Source organism: Artibeus jamaicensis, unplaced genomic scaffold, assembly GCF_021234435.1.
Source record: "Artibeus jamaicensis isolate MK-2021 breed Jamaican fruit bat unplaced genomic scaffold, CSHL_Jam_final contig_786, whole genome shotgun sequence".
In the NCBI taxonomy this organism is placed as follows: domain Eukaryota; kingdom Metazoa; phylum Chordata; class Mammalia; order Chiroptera; family Phyllostomidae; genus Artibeus; species Artibeus jamaicensis.
In genome coordinates this window covers 5,158,386-5,175,838 of record NW_026521971.1, presented here as the reverse complement: position 1 = coordinate 5,175,838, position 17,453 = coordinate 5,158,386, and the positions used below count along the sequence as shown (strand labels likewise).

Genomic DNA, 17,453 nt, shown 5'->3' with positions numbered 1-17,453 from the left:
ATAAAGAGACATTCACATTCAAAGTTCATTTTTAAGAAAAATATTAAAGCATGGGCAATCAAATGCTAATTACACTTTAGGGAGTGTCATTTTGCTCCTTACTGCCCTTAAACCTGTGACAAAATCCCCAGAGTCTAGCAAAGAAACGCATCTGATTCATGAGTGTGAGTTCTGGCCACCAGCTATTGCGGACAAAATAACTTCCTCTTTATGACATATTGTTTGTGGATTCTCTCCAATCCATGTGGAACATATGGCTGAAGCCTGACTAAAGTCAAGATTAAATAGCAAGTATATGGGGGCCTAATATACTCATAGGTGTATAAATGTTTAAACAGGGAAAATAGGAAGAGGCTGGTAAAAGGGTACAAACTTTCAGCTATAAGATGAATAAGGTCTGAAGATCTAATGTAAAACTTGGTGGTTATAGCTGATAACACTGTTTCATAATTGAAATTTGCTGAGAGTAGAACTTCAATGTTCTCTCTATATATATGTATATATACACATATACATTACTCATTCATACATATGTACATACATGATCATGAATGTTAATTAACTAAATGGTGGGATTCCTTTCATGATGTAGACATATATTAGATCACCACAGTGCATACTTTAAATATTTTACTGCTGTATTTTATTCATCAGTTATACCTTAAGAAAGCTGAAAAATGTTTTAAAAGCATCATTGCAGGGATATCAGGGTAAAAGACCTCCATCAATACGTGGATTGGGCAGCCCCAGGGTCTGCTGTGAAGCCCCTCACTTTGGAAGCAATCTCACTGCATAGCACGTCCCATTATATGCCTGTGTGCATACACGACTTGAAGGCCCATAAGGTTTCACCAATACCAAATTCTGCCAGGAAAGGAGCGGAACGGACAGTTCTGTGAGCATCCAAATGTATGGCAAAGCTGAGGTTCTAAAGGCTGGGGAAAAGAGGCTTATTTGCTATACCTAGGTGTCTGCTTTCAAGGTCATTTGAAAAAACACATGTCAACTAGTGAGGGCACTTTAACTTCTCACAAATACTAGCCATCATGTTTTTTCTTTGATAAGACATAATTATTATAGAAAGAACAAAATATATACAATGCTCTATTCTTGTGCAGAAATTATTTGCCCTAAGATTTCATCTTTTCATGTCACCTACCTCAGATTCATCACCTAAAAAATGAAAATGCTAATACCTTGCTTTTTATGTTTCTTTAATGAACGAAATTAACAAATAATGTTCTGCCATCTTTTAAATTTGTAGGCTGTAGTATCTATGATATATGATATTCATGTGGACTCTGAATTTAGATTGGGTACTTATGTGTTCCTCATAAAACGTTTCTCTACTCTGACTTGGTTCAGTAGTTATTATATTTCCTTTGAATTAATCTCCCATGGCTTGTTGCTGTGTGATAGTTGTAAACCCTTGACCTTGGAGTCTGACCTATTCTCCCTCTTGGGCAGACTTCTAAAGGAAAAGCAATGTGGAATCAGGCTCAAGCTCCTCCCAGGACAGCTGCCATTCTATCTCTGACACACTGCTCAGATGCCCTTGAGTGGAAATTGCCTGTTCTTGAGTAGAACTGTGACGTCTAGGCCCAGGAAGGGGGTCCTGAGCAGGGTATAAGCATTATCATAGGACAGGCTGAGTGATTCTGTGAGAAGGATTATGAGTCTTTTGTGGGCCCATTCCCACTTGAGTCTGTGTATCCAGCTAACAGACCTTAAAACTGAATTCATAACATTCTCTGAAACAAGCCCCCTTGTGAATGAAAATAAAGTGAATGCTGAACTCAGTCACCTGCTCTCCTGTTGAAAAACCTATAATAATAAATGCCTGCACCCTATTTGTGAGCCCCTCCTCTGCTGGGCTCCCAATCTATGGTCTACCTTGGCCTTCCTCCCTGGAATGATGAAATTGTTGAGAGTAATGGGCTCAGAAGGAGCTCATGAACTTGAATCCTAAGAATCTTTTCCCTAGCAATCTTCTATCCAAGTGCACTTTAGGAAAGCAGATGGCAGTTCAGATGCTCTTCCTAAAGGAACACAGGGCTCTCTATTAGGATTTATCACCCACAATTGCCTTTTTTTTAATATTAAATTTTATTTAGTTACTTTTCAAGTACATTTTTTTATCTATTTCTCCCATCCCACCCGCCCCCTGCCCAGTCTCCCCCTCTCTCCCATTCCCCCCCCCCCAGTCCTCATCTCTGTGTCTTTCATACTTGTTCCTCAAAATCCCTCCCCCTTTTTCCCCTTTAGTTCCCTTCCCTCTCCCCTCTGGTCGCTGCCCACTTGTTCTCTATTTAAATATAAGCCGTGACACCATTAAAGTCCTAGAGGAGAACAGTGGCAAGAAAATTTCAGATATTCCACGCAGCAACATTTTTACGGATATGTCCCCTAGAGCAAGGAATATAAAGGAAAGAATAAACAAATGGGATCTCATCAAAATAAAAAGCTTCTGCATGGCTAAAGAAAACAGTATTAAATTAAAAAGACAACCAACTGTATGGGAAAACATATTTGCCAATGATACCTCAGACAAAGGTTTAATCTCCAAAATATACAAAGAACTTACACAATTGCCTTTTATGGAGTTGCCCATAATTATTCCTTTATTTTTCGCAGCTAAAGAAGTTGCTCCACTGAATAGTTTCACAGGTTCTCCCATGAAGGGTGACTCAGGCCCAGACAGAATGAGAGTGTAAAACCTGACCTCCCAGTCTTTGCTTCATGCCAGACAGGGCCCCCTAAAGGAGCTAAGACCAAAAGGGTATGAAGACCCAAATTTTAAAACATCACAAGACTGGGAGACACTAATTTTTTAAATCCCAAAACACTAGGACTAATTTAAAAGCCTTTTTCTGTGATTACCTTATTATTTACAAATGGCTTCAGTGAAATACTGAGAACCTTTAATGCACAGAGACATGACCAATAACAGACAGTTAAGAACATGGAAAACAGTTCAAAAACAAATCCCCAAGTATATATTCTTTGGAACAGATATACGCTTTTTGAAACATACACCATTCTAGAATTACTTGAGTAATATGAGTAGGGTCAGTCTAGAAAAGAAGAATAGAAAATATAGGTAGGGCCAACTGGAGAACCAGAAAGTTTAAAATGTTCAAGCTCATAGGAAACATCTGGTCCAGACTCTCAAGTTAAAGCATCTTGAGCTGAGGACCTGCTCAAGATCTGAAGGCTAGCTGGAGATGAAATACCTAGTTCAAGCTCAAAGTATACTATAAGTGTTATTCTCTCTAATCTGCCACTTTAAAACCTTGGCAAACTAAACATTATGTAACTTGTCCAGAGTCACAAGGCTGGCAAAAGTGGGGCCAGGATTCTGACTCCAGACCTTCTGACCTTCCAGCCTTTCTCTCAGCCTCACCTACCTCAGGATCGTCATCTGAGACAAAGACAATAATACTATCTACTTCATAGGTTGATGCAAGAATTACACAAGCAATACATGTAAGGTACATTAGCATCTTAATATAGCTCCTGGCATGCAATAGATGCTTAATAGCTGTTAACTGCTATTACCATTAGTATTAGTATTAACCTCTACACTGCACAATGGGAAAGAACATATTAGAAATGAACCTAGCATACAACTTGACCTATCCTCCATCCATGTAAAAACCCAGGTTCAATCCTAAGAAGTCACGGCTAAGTCTTTTCAGGAGGGCTGTTGAGTGGCCATTAGTAAGTATAATGATCCTCCCTGCCACCAGCTGCCCCCCTGCCCTTCAGAACGTGCTCAGGCTTCATGGGGACTGGAAAGCAAGCACAGTCCCCACACAGGACAGCACTGAATGCAGAGACAATAGATGTTGCAGGCTCACACAGTGCTACAGTTTTGTCACTGGGAACAGCACAACTGAACCAAAGGCAGCAGTGTCCATGGCAGCCATGTTCACGGCACAGCCCTTGGAGAGCTCGGCTTACCAACGAGCAGGAGGAGGTGGAATAAACTGGCATTGACTAGTACTTCCTGCATGCTACCTCATTTAATGCTCCTGTGGGCCCTATGGCACACAAAAATTAATCACATTGTACAGGTCAAAGTGCAGAGGAGCACTGTACTAAAAGCTCAGAGAAGTGAAGTGACGTGGTCAACTGCACAAATGGAAATAAAACCGACAGACCCTGGCCCGTCAGCCACATCAGTACCCCACATTCATCACCTCCATCTCCCATGACACTCCTCCACCTAAACCCCCATTTCTGCTCTGCCACCGTCCTGCCCACAAGTGGTGTAGACACTGGCTAACTAGTACTTCCATGTGAATAAGAAGAGTTCAGGTTATCCAATTTGTCTTAATCTCAATGATCAGACAATGATTTCTAATAAGATCTCATAATTTCTCCTAAGGTTCCAATCATGATATTCTTCTTTATCTCAACAATGTTTGTTTGTTTACCCTGCCCCTGGGGAACCCAAAGGCCTATGGGAGAGTAACCGAGCACCTCTGCCTTGTCGCCCCACAGGCTGGGGAGCAGCGCTTTCAAAAACATGCAGCGCCGGCACACAACACTGAGGGAGAAGGGCCGCCGCCAGGCCATCCGGGGTCCTGCCTACATGTTCAACGAGAAGGGCACCAGCCTGACACCCGAGGAGGAGCGCTTCCTGGACTCGGCTGAGTACGGCAACATCCCAGTGGTCAGGAAAATGCTAGAGGAGTCCAAGACCCTCAACTTCAACTGTGTGGACTACATGGGGCAGAACGCACTGCAGCTGGCTGTGGGCAATGAGCACCTGGAGGTCACAGAGCTGCTGCTCAAGAAGGAGAACCTGGCACGGGTGGGGGATGCGCTGCTGCTGGCCATCAGCAAGGGGTACGTGCGCATTGTCGAGGCCATACTCAACCACCCGGCCTTCGCGCAGGGCCAGCGCCTGACACTCAGCCCACTGGAGCAGGAGCTCCGCGATGACGACTTCTATGCCTATGACGAGGATGGCACGCGCTTCTCCCATGACATCACACCCATCATCCTCGCAGCCCACTGCCAGGAGTATGAAATCGTGCACATCCTCCTGCTTAAGGGTGCCCGCATTGAGCGGCCCCACGACTACTTCTGCAAGTGCACCGAGTGCACTGAGAAGCAGCGGAAGGACTCCTTCAGCCACTCGCGCTCCCGCATGAATGCCTACAAGGGACTGGCGAGTGCCGCCTACTTGTCCCTGTCCAGCGAAGATCCTGTCCTCACTGCGCTGGAGCTAAGCAATGAGTTAGCAAGACTAGCCAACATTGAGACTGAATTCAAGGTAATTCACCACTCACCACCCTGCAGGCAGCTTGCGCAGTGGGCTCTTCCAGGTGTGTCCAGTAGCCAATCAGGTTGTCTTCTGGTGTAACCCAAGGTCAAGGCCTGGAGTTCTTGTCTTTTGGGCTCACAGAGAGGAAGGGCACTTCCTCAACCTGTGTCAGATGTAGGTCTGAAAGAGGAAAGCTGCACATTAGGTGGAATATTTGAAACTACATAAAAGTGGTGTAGAGATGACTCCCACAAATCCATGCAGTAAAAGGCCAGGTGTGTGCAGGCAGGATTACATTGTGGTTCTGGTGTAAATACCTCAGTTCTCCATCCAGAGAGCTCATGGGTGTCTAGAAATCCTGAGTGGTTCCCTAGTACAGACCTTGGTCTTGCTGTCTCACCCGCATGGCTTTGATTTCTCTGGTTCAAATCTCTATCCCATCCTGGACTGTGTTGATTCTAGATTCAGTCTCATACCTGATGCTAAAAAGACTTGGCTGTAGCCTCTCTCAATTTAGCCAGCAACTGCTGTTGTCCTGTCAAATGGGCTAAGGAGAAGGTATATGAAAATGAAAATAAAATTGTCTGTAGAATGGGCTTTTCACCCCAGTAAATGGGCATGGGGCAAAGCCCTGTAATTCAGCCACCCTGATAACACCTGGCTACCCAGGGGATGGAGACCCATCTCCAACATCCATTATTCAATAGTGGGCCTGTGTTTTTCCTGTCAGCTGAATCCCCTCTGAAAGAGAACACTGGGACCTAATTCTTTCAACAATGTTCAATAATAATTAAAAGCAAACATTCAGTGAGTACTGACTGTGTGCTGAAGACCAGCTACCTTAATATGATGTTGTTCATCCCTTCAACAACCACTGATATGGATACCATTATTATCCTCATTCTATAAGAGAGCATAAAGGGAGAGAGATACATACAACCAGCAGTAGCAAAACCATCATCCGAATCTAGGCACTAGGACATCAGAAAGAACTCTTAGCCATTATGGGAAATTGCAAGTCAGAGGCATTTTTCAAGTCTCGTTTGTCTTTATCTGAATGATAAAGGAATACTCCGATACAGAAGGTGTGGCTGGAAGAGTAGAAACTACAACTAGGCTTATAATTTCTCATCTTGCCTTTCGATCAGATCCTATGATGCTATGGATCATATTAAAAAGGGGTCACAGATGGGACTGACACAGAGCTGGGAAGAGATGTCACCTGCAAGAGAAAAGTTCATTGTCCAAATAAGACATCAGTGCAGGAGCTACCCCTGCAAAGGACACAAGTAGGTGGCTGAGGAGCGGTACCAACCCACAGCAAGGAACCACATCACTCAGGGAGTTCTCAAAGAAGGAAACGGAATTGGGCTGGGTGTTGCCGAGCAGGAGGAACTGGACCAGTGAGAGGAGAGGTGGGCATTTGGAAGAGGCAGGTGAAGGTGAGGTCTAGCACAGCCCCCAGCAGGCAAAGGGGCTGCTGAGAAGCTCCATGTGACTAGATTGCTGGGGAGGCACACAGGAGGAATGCTGAACAGATGCGCTAGAGGCAGATGTCAGAGGGCCCTGCATGTCACTCTGAGTGCCTGGGATGCTCTCCTGTAGGAAACGGAGAGCCACAGAAAGTTTGTGACTAGGGGACTAAGACGATGACAGCTAGAGTTTGGAGAATGTCCCTGACTGGCAGGTAAGATAGCTTAGAGGCTTTAGAGTATGAGGCACTGCAACAAAAGAGGGGGACAATTTATCTGTGTGTGCATACAGCCATGGTAGCCCCTCTGTAGGAATGGGATCACCCAACAGCCAGGGACAGAAAAGCCAGGCCTACAGGAAGCCACAGGACACCAAACACTGTGAATAGAAAAAGAATACTATTAACTAAGTTTGTTCTGTCTGTGCCCCCATCTTGGGTCCATCTACTGGGCTGGAGACACTCCCTAAATCCTGCCTTTTTTGTAGCCACATCTAGAGAAGCTGGTTGGAACAGATGTAGAGACTACCCAGAGAAGTTCCCAAGACATGCAGCTACTGCCTCTGTGTCCTTGTTTCTATCCAGTAAACTCATCTACCAGCAATAAGGCCGGTGATGTCCCAAAGAAACTCAGTGGAATTTTGCTGTAACCTGGGCTTCAGACTGAATCTGCATATAGGTCAGGAGGAAAAAAAATAGCTAAGCCAGTTAATTTAGATTATTTCTGGCCAAGAAAAAAACAATTCAAGGAAAAAAATGTTTTTTGAATCAGATTATGGATAATGGCACAATTCTCTACTAATCTGAAATCTGGGAGCATGCCACCCTTACTGGATAAAATGACGTTAGATTAACATTTGGAATTACATCTAGGTCATTTGTTTCCTTTTACTAAAACCCAAAGTCTGGCATATTTTAGTATATATAATATCTAAAACTGGAAATTGCTAAAAGGATTTACTATGATATTTTGATTTAAAAAGTAAATTATGAAAATTATGGGCAATTAAGAACACTACTAACACAATGGCAAACCCTTTCTACAATGCAATAATTTGAGCAGATAAGAGCTCACATAAATACACATTCACTGGCCATTAATATCTCCCCAGTTACCTCTGTTTGAAATAATGTCTTTCAGATTGTCAACAAAGGGTGCATTATAAATTAACATAAGCATTCCTTCAGAACTTTCCTACTTATCTAACTATGCTTGTATGTGCATTCCTGACATTATAAACCTTCTCAGAGAATAGAGCACCTTAGCAAGAGGGGAGTCAAATGATCACAGAAGAATGAAGAGTAAATGTCTGTGTTCTGAAATGCACCCTTTAGGAGTCTGGTCTGCTTTAAAGGAACTACACACTACTGACTATAGCCATGCACTATAGAGATGACACAGTGCCATCAACTGTATGAAAAAGCTATCAGGTTCTTGATGCAGATGTCATGTGTCACCCTCCAGATCCTCTAAGGCACTCATTCTGGGAGTGACTCTTCCTGATGAGCATTATGCATGAAAACCTGGATTCAGTCACCGAGGCTACTGTTTTTAGAGTCTGTTTAAATTACCAACAAAATAGCGTATAGTCATTAGCAAGAAGTATAACTAATGTCAAGGCCTCCAGTAAATTGTGGCAGGAGTCAGAGGCTGGCTGGAAAATCATTATTTTTAGTATACAGAAATTAAACAGCTCTGTTCAAGGATTTTCTAATCTTTTTGGGTTTAGAAAACCCTTAACGCTCGACTTGTCCACTGAGGACTTTCTAGTATCTTGAATTATGCCCAGGAATCTAGTAAGCATTCCATAAATACTTAATGAAGGAAATGAAGAAAATCCTAAAAGGATAATCATTTCAACAGATGAAGCAAGTGATTACTTTTATTGACGGGTTAAGCTCTTCCTGTGTGTATAGATTTAATAGAGGTATTTGATGGATGTGGTGAGATGGGGAAGCTCTAAAGGTTACAAGGTGGATGAAGGGATAAAACCCACATTAAATAGCTAAGGACCAATCATTTGCTGCAGTGCATGGTGCAGTGACCACTGACTTCCAGAGGGCAATGTGTCTTCCTGACCTTGCCCACAGTGCCAGCCAGGTGGGGTCTGGGCCCACAGATGACAGTTTGGCTGACTGGTCTATCTCTGCAGTAGGAAACAGAGAAGGGGTGGGACTGCTCAGAGGTGTTTCACTGAGTGAACGGCTCTCCTGGTGCAGCGGCACGTGGAGCAGCATGGTAAAAAAACGAGGAATTTGTCTATCTCAGCTGAGCTACAGCTTCTGCCACCAAGAACGTAATCAGGTCCATACACTTCTCTTCAAAGAGCCTGCTTAGTATTTTTTTTAAACTGGTCATCTTTCTGATAATACCACTCAGGGTCCCCTTTATTTTGCCAGTGTCCTCCCACTCAAATGCCTAGCATTCTGCCTATGTGTGTTGTTCATCCGTGCAGCTGTTGTTTCAAAGGGTCATAGGTATTACAGCCTTCTTCCAATTTAGAGTTATGCCAACAGCTGTGTCTAGCAGGAGTGGGAGGGGCTGGGGAAGGGAAGGACAAGAGAATACTGTAGAGTGCAGTTTGGGGCTTTGAAAGGAAGGACAGAGCAGAATGGAGACTGGAGATATCCCTCTTCCTCTCTCATCTGTTGCTTAAATTGAGAAGTACCCTGTTCCCAAGTCAGAGAACTGTGGAAGCCCAACAAACCCTTTGCCTTAGCTAAGATTTGGTCACTCTGAATAATGACAAAGCTGCAACTGAGAAAGCATTTCCTGTTGACAAAATATCAGCACACAGGCTGCTGACTGCTCAGCTAGGAGCAGTTTATTCGTATAGAGCACAGAGAGGAAAGGGAAGAGGAAGAAAGCTAGAGCTGCACCTTCACATCTCTGGAAGTGCAGCAAATTTTGTTCGTCAATGAGTTGCTAACCACATGTATTATGAAAAATAGATAATGAATTATGTATTATGTTTGCGTTGCCATTTTAACACCCATAAAAAAAACTCTGTGGGCCTAAAATAGCACAAATTAAAAATGCAAATAATCATCAATCAGACCAATTTGCCACCTGCTATGATCTCTAGTGAGATGTCATTGCAGAAAGTAAAGATGTTGAGATGACAGTTTGTAATCTGCTTGCAAACTTATCAAAATGGGGAAGGGAAGAGGAGGGGAGGCTGAGGTGGAGGGACTCACACTGTGGTAAGGAGCTCAGAGGGGACGTGAACTCTGGCCTGCTGGTGCCAGGAGCCAGGAAGCCTGAGGACAGGCCCACCCCAGGCCTGAGGCAGTGCCACAGGCTGAATAAGCCCACTGCCTTCAGTGGAATCTGTGTTTGCAACCGTTCCTCACATGCTTAGAATAGTTTTAGGATTTTTAAAGTTTATAGCCCAACATCCTGGGAAATACATTTCATTGAAGTCTGTAAGCTTGGCTGGTAGTATAAACAAATGCCTGCTTAAAATGAATAAGATGACTTGAAAATTGTTTCCTTTTTCATTGGGAAAATAATTTTAAACTGTAAAAGCTGCACATCCCAAAAGCAAGTTGTTTTTTAAGAGACTGTGTCAGAAACCCCCTTGAAGCCCTCACTTGTACATCCTCTCCCACAACCTCAGGGCTCTGACTGGGTCGCCCACACTCCCTGCACCAGTGCCTGGCGACTCAGAATGGGAGCAGAAAAAAGAATGATCCCAGAGGTCAGGGGAGGGCGGGGGTGGGGTGGCCCTCAGTAAGCACACACAGGGAAGGAACGGTCAGAGCACGCAGAGCGTGCAGGCTGCTCAACAGGTCCACTCGGGGCCAGGGTCGTCAGCTTTCATATCTGACAGCAAGATCGAGGACTGGCTTATCTCAGGAGAAGGGACAGAGTTGACTTCGGCCCGTGTTAGCTTTGTCTTTTTGTAGTTTTCTACCTAAGTGTCTGGAGGATTTTTATTAATGAATCATAACAGGAAAAAACTAATTAGCATGTCCTTTAATGACAATTTATCACTGGGTCACAACTAATGCCTAAAATTAAATGATTTTCCACTTCTGTGGTTTATGCCAGGAATATCAGCCTCTAAAGCACACAGAAACAGTGTACACTGAGCAACAGCTATTTAGGTGGCATAAAGGAGGCCACTGTGCCAAGAGAGGACAGAGGACAGGCTCTGATGAATGCCCAGGGTGGCCATGCTTCTTTTCCTCAAGGCTCTGAGTAGAGAGCAAAAATCCTGGCTCTGGAGTCAGACTGACCTGGGTTCCAATCCCAGAGCCTTCTCCCAGCAACCAAATATTGGGCATCTAGTGGAAATTAGTTTCCTGATCTGAAAAGGGGGTGAGGGGCAGGTATTAGAATTGTAAGATGTCCAAAACGGAATGCTTGTCTCCCACGCCCAAACTCCTGCCCTTGCCCTCATCTCTGTAAATGACATCACTATTCATCCAGTTGTCAGGGCCTTCTATGTCTCATCCCGTTGGAGCTTAAGAAAGTCCTCGCACACAGAAGGTGCTCAGTACCTAATATTAGTTCAGCAAATAAATGAGTTGGTGAGTGAACTGATGAATAATGACCACCCAGGGCACTGGTAAGGATTAAATGAGATGAAGAATATAAAACTCTATACAGAAAATCCGACCTCCCCCCACTGAGCTCAATGGAAATCCATTTTTGTTCCCCAAAGTCCACGGGATTTTCAGTGCCTCACTCTTCCTCCCTATATACACAAATTAAGTTTCAGCATTTCCTCTATTCCAAGGGTCTTCCTGATTTTGCTAAGCTTCCCTCTCTCTCTCCGTCCCTCCCTCCCAAGAGATCTTGCCAAAACTAGAGACAGTAGGGGCTGTGCGTGTGAGCTCCAAGGTTAAAAACAAGGCAAAGGATGTTTTCCAACTGGAAAAATGCAGACCACTGACACCGAGGGAGCCTGGGGCGCTGCAAAAACACTGCTGTGAAAGGAAGCAGCACAGGCAGGAAAGACTGGGGAGCAGGGGGAAGGAGATGGGCAGCCACAGCTCCTGCTATGCACAGACAGATTACTTTTTAAATAATATCTCCATGGAAAAAATTCATCACTAAGCACGCACCAAAAAAAGAGAAAAAATAATTTCCTATTCAAGTGTAACTATCAGGCTGAAATATCAGATATAGAGAAAATAGAGACAGTTCTTAGAGAATATTAGTCAATGAGTAGTAGCACAAATTAAATCAAATGGAAATTATGAAAATGCAGAATTTTTTTGAAGTTACAACACTGTATGAATTACTCAGAATAGGGTGACGTTAATCAAGGATGCTGCACACAACATCAACATAGAGGCATGTGTTTTACTAGCAAATTCACATTCAGATTAAATGTAAAAAATATCAGGAGGGTGGAACGGGAGTATAGAGCCTGCTGACTCACAGAGTATCAGAACTGGATAGTTCCAGAGTGACCTGAAGATAATCCAGCATTCAGCTTTATTAAGCCAATAGTATGAGCCAGGCTCTGGATTGGGTGCTGGGATGAAATGATGAACAAAATCAAGTTCCTACCCTCAGGACCTTCTAGTCTAGAGGCAAAGACAAGACACTCTTCACAGAATCACACAAACGAACATAACTTTACAAACTGTGCTAACTGGTAAAAGGGCAATTTTAAAAGAGCTGCCTTAGTAGGACAGCTGAGTGTAGGTGGGTCCTCACGCATGCACACACGCACGCACACACACACAAACACATCCATGTGTTTAGAGATGTCCCAGAGGAGAGAGTGTTTAAAGAAAACCTGGGGGTATGGGAGAGATAGATAGCATGGAATAGGAAAGATGGTTCTAGGCATAGAAGCTACACATGAAACAGCACAGTGCAGAAAGGCAAAGAGAGCCCTATTAGTGAATCCTGAGACTCCCTGTAGCAGAGAGTAAAAGGGAGAGGTGGCAGGTAACAGTTCACCCCAGCCATGACCTTATCATTGACAGTTATGTTAACAAGCTGGACTTCATTTTAGGGTAAATGGAAGCTGTTGGAAGGTTTCAGCAGGTGAGGGGGTGACTCAACTCTGTAGTTAGGAAAGATCCACTCTACCCACTGTAGAAAATGGATTGGGCAGCCAACTGAAAAGAGCCGGACGACTAGTAGGAAAGGAGGTCTGCCCAGGAAGGGGGTGAGGGCACGTGGGTGAGAAAGGACCAGCACATCTCAACCAGTGGGCGATCCCTCGCCACCACAGTGACAGCACAGTCAGAAAGGACCCTTGAAGGAGGAGCAGCTCACGCCCCAGGTCTGGGTGAACTGTTCACGGCAATGCTCTGCTGGCACAGAGGTACCGGAAAGGGCTCCGCTGGATTCTGATCTTTCTACACTTTCTGGATTCTGAGGACATCTTTCTCCCTCTGTTGGCTGCATGAACCAAGTTAAATTTTTCATTAGAGGAAAATGGCTGAATTTCATCTCTACCCTTTATTCAACTGGAGCTGGTTTTAGCATAAATAAGGGCACGGAGTAGGCCTCTCCCTCTTCCTCCAAAGCTCTGGAATAGAAATGTATTCTCACAGTTCTGGAAGCCAGAGGTCCAAAATCAAGGTGTTCTCTGGACCATGTTCTCTGAAGGCTCTGGGACAGGATCCTTCCTTGCCTCTTCCTGGCCTCCGTGGTGATCCCTGACTTATAAACACATCACTCTGATCTCTGCCTCTGCTGTCACACAGTGACCTCCCTGTGTGTTTCTGTGTCCCTTATTCTCTCCTTATAAGGACACTGTTATAAAGACCGGTCACTTTGGATTAAGGGCCCACTGTAATCCAGTAGGACTTCATCTTAACTAATTACACTGGCAATACACTGTTCCCATATAAGACCCCATACTGAAGTTCCAGGAGGGATGTGAATTTTGAGGAGCCACTTTTCAACCCAACATAAAGGGACAGCACCAAGTTCAGATGAACTGGGGAAGGATGAGACCAGCAATCCAGGCCAACCTCACAACAGGGCAGGGCAGAAGGCCAAAATTCAGGTATTCTGGGAAGCCAAAGAGAGTCCTAAAACTAAGAGTCTGTCCAGAAAAAAACAGGGAGACTGCTGATGGTTTCTACTGACCAAGGCACAAGTGGACACAGAGGCACTGGAATTCGGTGTGAGCGTGTGCACGCAGTGGCTGGGAGAGCAGGGAGGTAAGAGGTGGGAGGTAGTTGACAGAAAGAATGGGGGAGACTTGGTATTGGGGAACTGCCCTCTCAAGTATGAGAAAAACATTTTCAAGTGTTGGGTTTGGGGATAATGAAAATAAAATACCCTGATTATAGAGGCTTTAGAAAATACAGCAAAGGAGAGGAGATAGAAAGTTCAGCACTAATCCCACCACCTAAGAACAATTCACACACACATACTCCCTCCTACTGCTGCCCCATCCCCAGGTGCAAAATTTGGAATGAATTCTGTGATTCAGTTGATGGGACATAATCATATTTGTTTCCCTTCATATTTTATCCTCATTTTCATTCTCCCCATCCCAAAACTATATACATACATATAAATGAATGTGTATATACAATGTGTATATATCTACATGTATTATTTACTCAAAAAATTTGTCCTTTGCACCTGTGAAAAACTCCAGAGGTTGCGAACATGTAGGGACCATCAAAACCCTGTACTTTCTGCCTCATAGAGCTTATATACTAATTGAGATTATGGGAAAGTATATTGTTGGTTTATGTGTTTATAAATCACATAAAAGAGATCATACGATAAAATTGCGCCCTTTCGTGTAGTCTCTCCTTGTTGCTCTGTGTAAACCTATCCACTGCTCTGCCAGCTGCCCGCTCCTCCATCATCTGGACCTGCAGCCGTTCACTTTCGCATTCCCGCAGTGACAGACACCTAGACTGCCTCTAGTCTCTTGTCACCACAGGCAAAGCTGCAAAGAACAACCTGTACCCACTCACTATCCTCCTTTAGCATTCTTGTATGACAGACCCAGTGAGGTCTGCCCACACTCAGCACCCCAACTGCTCCCCAGAAGGCCTGCCCTCAGAGCTGTGGTTTGCCACGTGCTGCCAGCTCTGGGTATTACCCTGCTTTCTAATGTTTGCCAGTAGGAGGGACGCGAAATTGGTTTAATTTGCATCGCTTTAGTTGCTAATGAAGCTGAGTGCTTCATATATCACTAGGCCACATGGGTTTCTCTTTCCTGTGCCTTGCCTCTTCCTATCATTCCTTCACCCACTTTTTAACAGGCTTTCTGGTTCGGGGGATTTTTATATTTTCATTCAGGAGTTCCTCTTACATTCTAAATACTAGTTCCTGTCCACTTCAGGTATTGCAGATACCTTTTCTCAGTTATGGCTCCTCTATGAAATTTGTCGGCGTCACCCTTTATTGAACAAAAACTCTTATTTTTTTTAAAGGTTTGTGAATTAGGTCTTATTAAGAAATCCTTCCCCCCATCCAAGGTCACAAAGATATTCTCCTATATTACACCTATTCTTTTCTTCCATTGCCTTCACAGATCTACCATTTACTTTTTTATTTTATTAAATGTGTTGGGGTGACATTAGTAAGATTATGTAAGTTCCGGGTGTACAATTCTATGATACATCATCTATAGACTCTATTGTGTGCTCTCCATCCAAAATCAGGTCTCCTGTCACCATACACTTGACCCACTTCCCCTCCCCTGTCTGTGCCCATGAGTTCCTTTGTTTGTTTGCTGCTTTCTGTTTTCTGTCCCACATATGAGTGAAACCATATGGTTCTTGTCCTTTGGTGGAGTTTACTTCAGTACGCAGGGAGAGTTTGTGTCACGCTGTTGCTGTTCTCCGAGAGTTGGTTTCCCAGCAGTTATTAGAGCACCTGACTTCCCCTTGCTTATCTGTGATGCCATTTCCATTGAATACCGATTCCCAAACACACGTTTCGGCTCCTGGACTTCGATTCCACCCTGGTGTCCTACGTGCTGCTATTCCTCTGCCCATCCCCGCAGTTCCACTCCTCAGACTTTGCTGCGTGACCTAGTGCCAGGTACGGAGATGTACTATTTTTTTTTCCTGTGCATAGATTTGTTTGTTCTGTGCAATGGTGACAACGCTGTATGAACAATTTGGAATCCTGGTTTTCTCATGAAATATTGTACCTCTGGCATTTCCTCCCTGTGATGTCAACACTCCCTGGAATTTTCAATGTCACGTGTTGGGAGGTGAAAACAGTTCCTCTACCATCTTAGGTTGCAGTGGTTGTGGGATTTTGATTAAGCAAAGAGAGAGAAAAGACAGAGTTTATTCATATGCATATAGAAATACCTAAAAGAAGTAACTACCTGAACAGTAAAGACAGGGGTTTATATACCAAGAGAGGAAAGGAAAGAGCTGCTAAGGAAAAAGAGGAAGCACACAGGGTTTTAGGGAAACCAATGGAAGGCATGGGCATTTGTGACGTTTGCTCTCATCTGGGTGGGAGTGGTCTCCTGTCTATCTGAATGCAATACCCACCCCCACCCCCAGCACACTGATGGTGGCTGTATTTTTAAGAGGTTCTGGTAAAAAGTTTAAAAAGAAGTAAAAGAAGTTTATCTGCTGTTTGTTCAGATGTTTTTAGTTTAAAATAATCTTTATGCCATTATGACAAGTTGAGTCCCTACACATATAAATAAATCAATAAAACTAAATCTCTGACAATTCACTGAGTCCCAAACAATTCCCATGGCCCAGTATAGAGGGGCCCCAGGGACTGAGAAAGGGCCATGTGAAGAAGGATGCCTGAGCCAGGGAAATACGCACGGGCCCGTGTGGAGAAAGAAAAATGATTTTCTCTCCACCCTTCTGAGTTGATAGATTTGGATTATTTTAGTGTTCGATTTTTAGGCTGTTATAATGGCAAAAATTCATGGTTCTTTTTTTCCTCTACTAGGCTATAGGGGAGGGGAAAAATCTTTTCCCTCTCTCCTCCTAGGTTCCCTGACTACAGCCCTATAAACTAGACAGACAAAAGACAGAGTAACAAAAAGAAAAAAAAACAGAAATTTACTAACATGTGCATAGCATAACGGATGGGAGAATGCAGAAATGAGTAACTCAAAGGAGCGGTGAGGACTTGGGCTCATACAGCATCTTAAAAGGACAATCAAGTTTTAGAGAAGTGACAAGACAAACGGAAAGGACTTTGAGCTTCTAAAGATATCAAATTGTGGGGCAGTAAACACATGGAGGAACTAGCGGTAGGTGAGAACCAGATTTAGCCAGGTCTGTTACACAGATTCCTCTGGCACTGTCTCTGGGCTGCCAGGGGTCCAGAGCTGTCTCTGGTGGTTCACTTCTGTCCCTGGTAGTGAAGGAGGGGAACACCCTTACAAATTTATGTCCTGCTTTTAGCCAAATAAGGAGAGGACAGACAGCTTTTCTTGTACCTACTTTTTCTTAACTGCCTTCATCTCAAAATAATCCTTACACCAAACTAGCATATTTGGGGGTGGCATATTCTGCTACCCTTTGAGCCCATGAATTATAAGGAGCCGGCAAATGCCACTGCATTTGGATCCAAGGCACCAATCAACTCTACCAATTGATTTAACACCAATCAAGAAAACTGAGAGAACTGCACTTGATTGCCAAGTGAAAAAAAATCTCCATCATTCAGAAATCTCACTTGTTATGGCTGAAGTGCCTCTCTCTTTCTTTTCCATTTCTAAAATATGTAATCAGCACTCAAACACCGTATAGGGATAAGAAGCTGCAATGAACACT

The 17,453-nt window shown here is 43.8% G+C and overlaps 1 protein-coding gene across 1 annotated transcript in view; it reads left to right on the top strand.

Moving 5' to 3' along the window:
* Positions 1 to 17,453, top strand: part of TRPC7 (transient receptor potential cation channel subfamily C member 7) — a 147,840-nt gene that overhangs the window by 23,224 nt on the left and 107,163 nt on the right. The window contains exon 2 of the mRNA XM_053672760.1: positions 4,507 to 5,284. Within this exon, the coding sequence (XP_053528735.1) occupies positions 4,507 to 5,284 (778 nt within the window). The remainder of the gene's footprint in view (positions 1 to 4,506; positions 5,285 to 17,453) is intronic.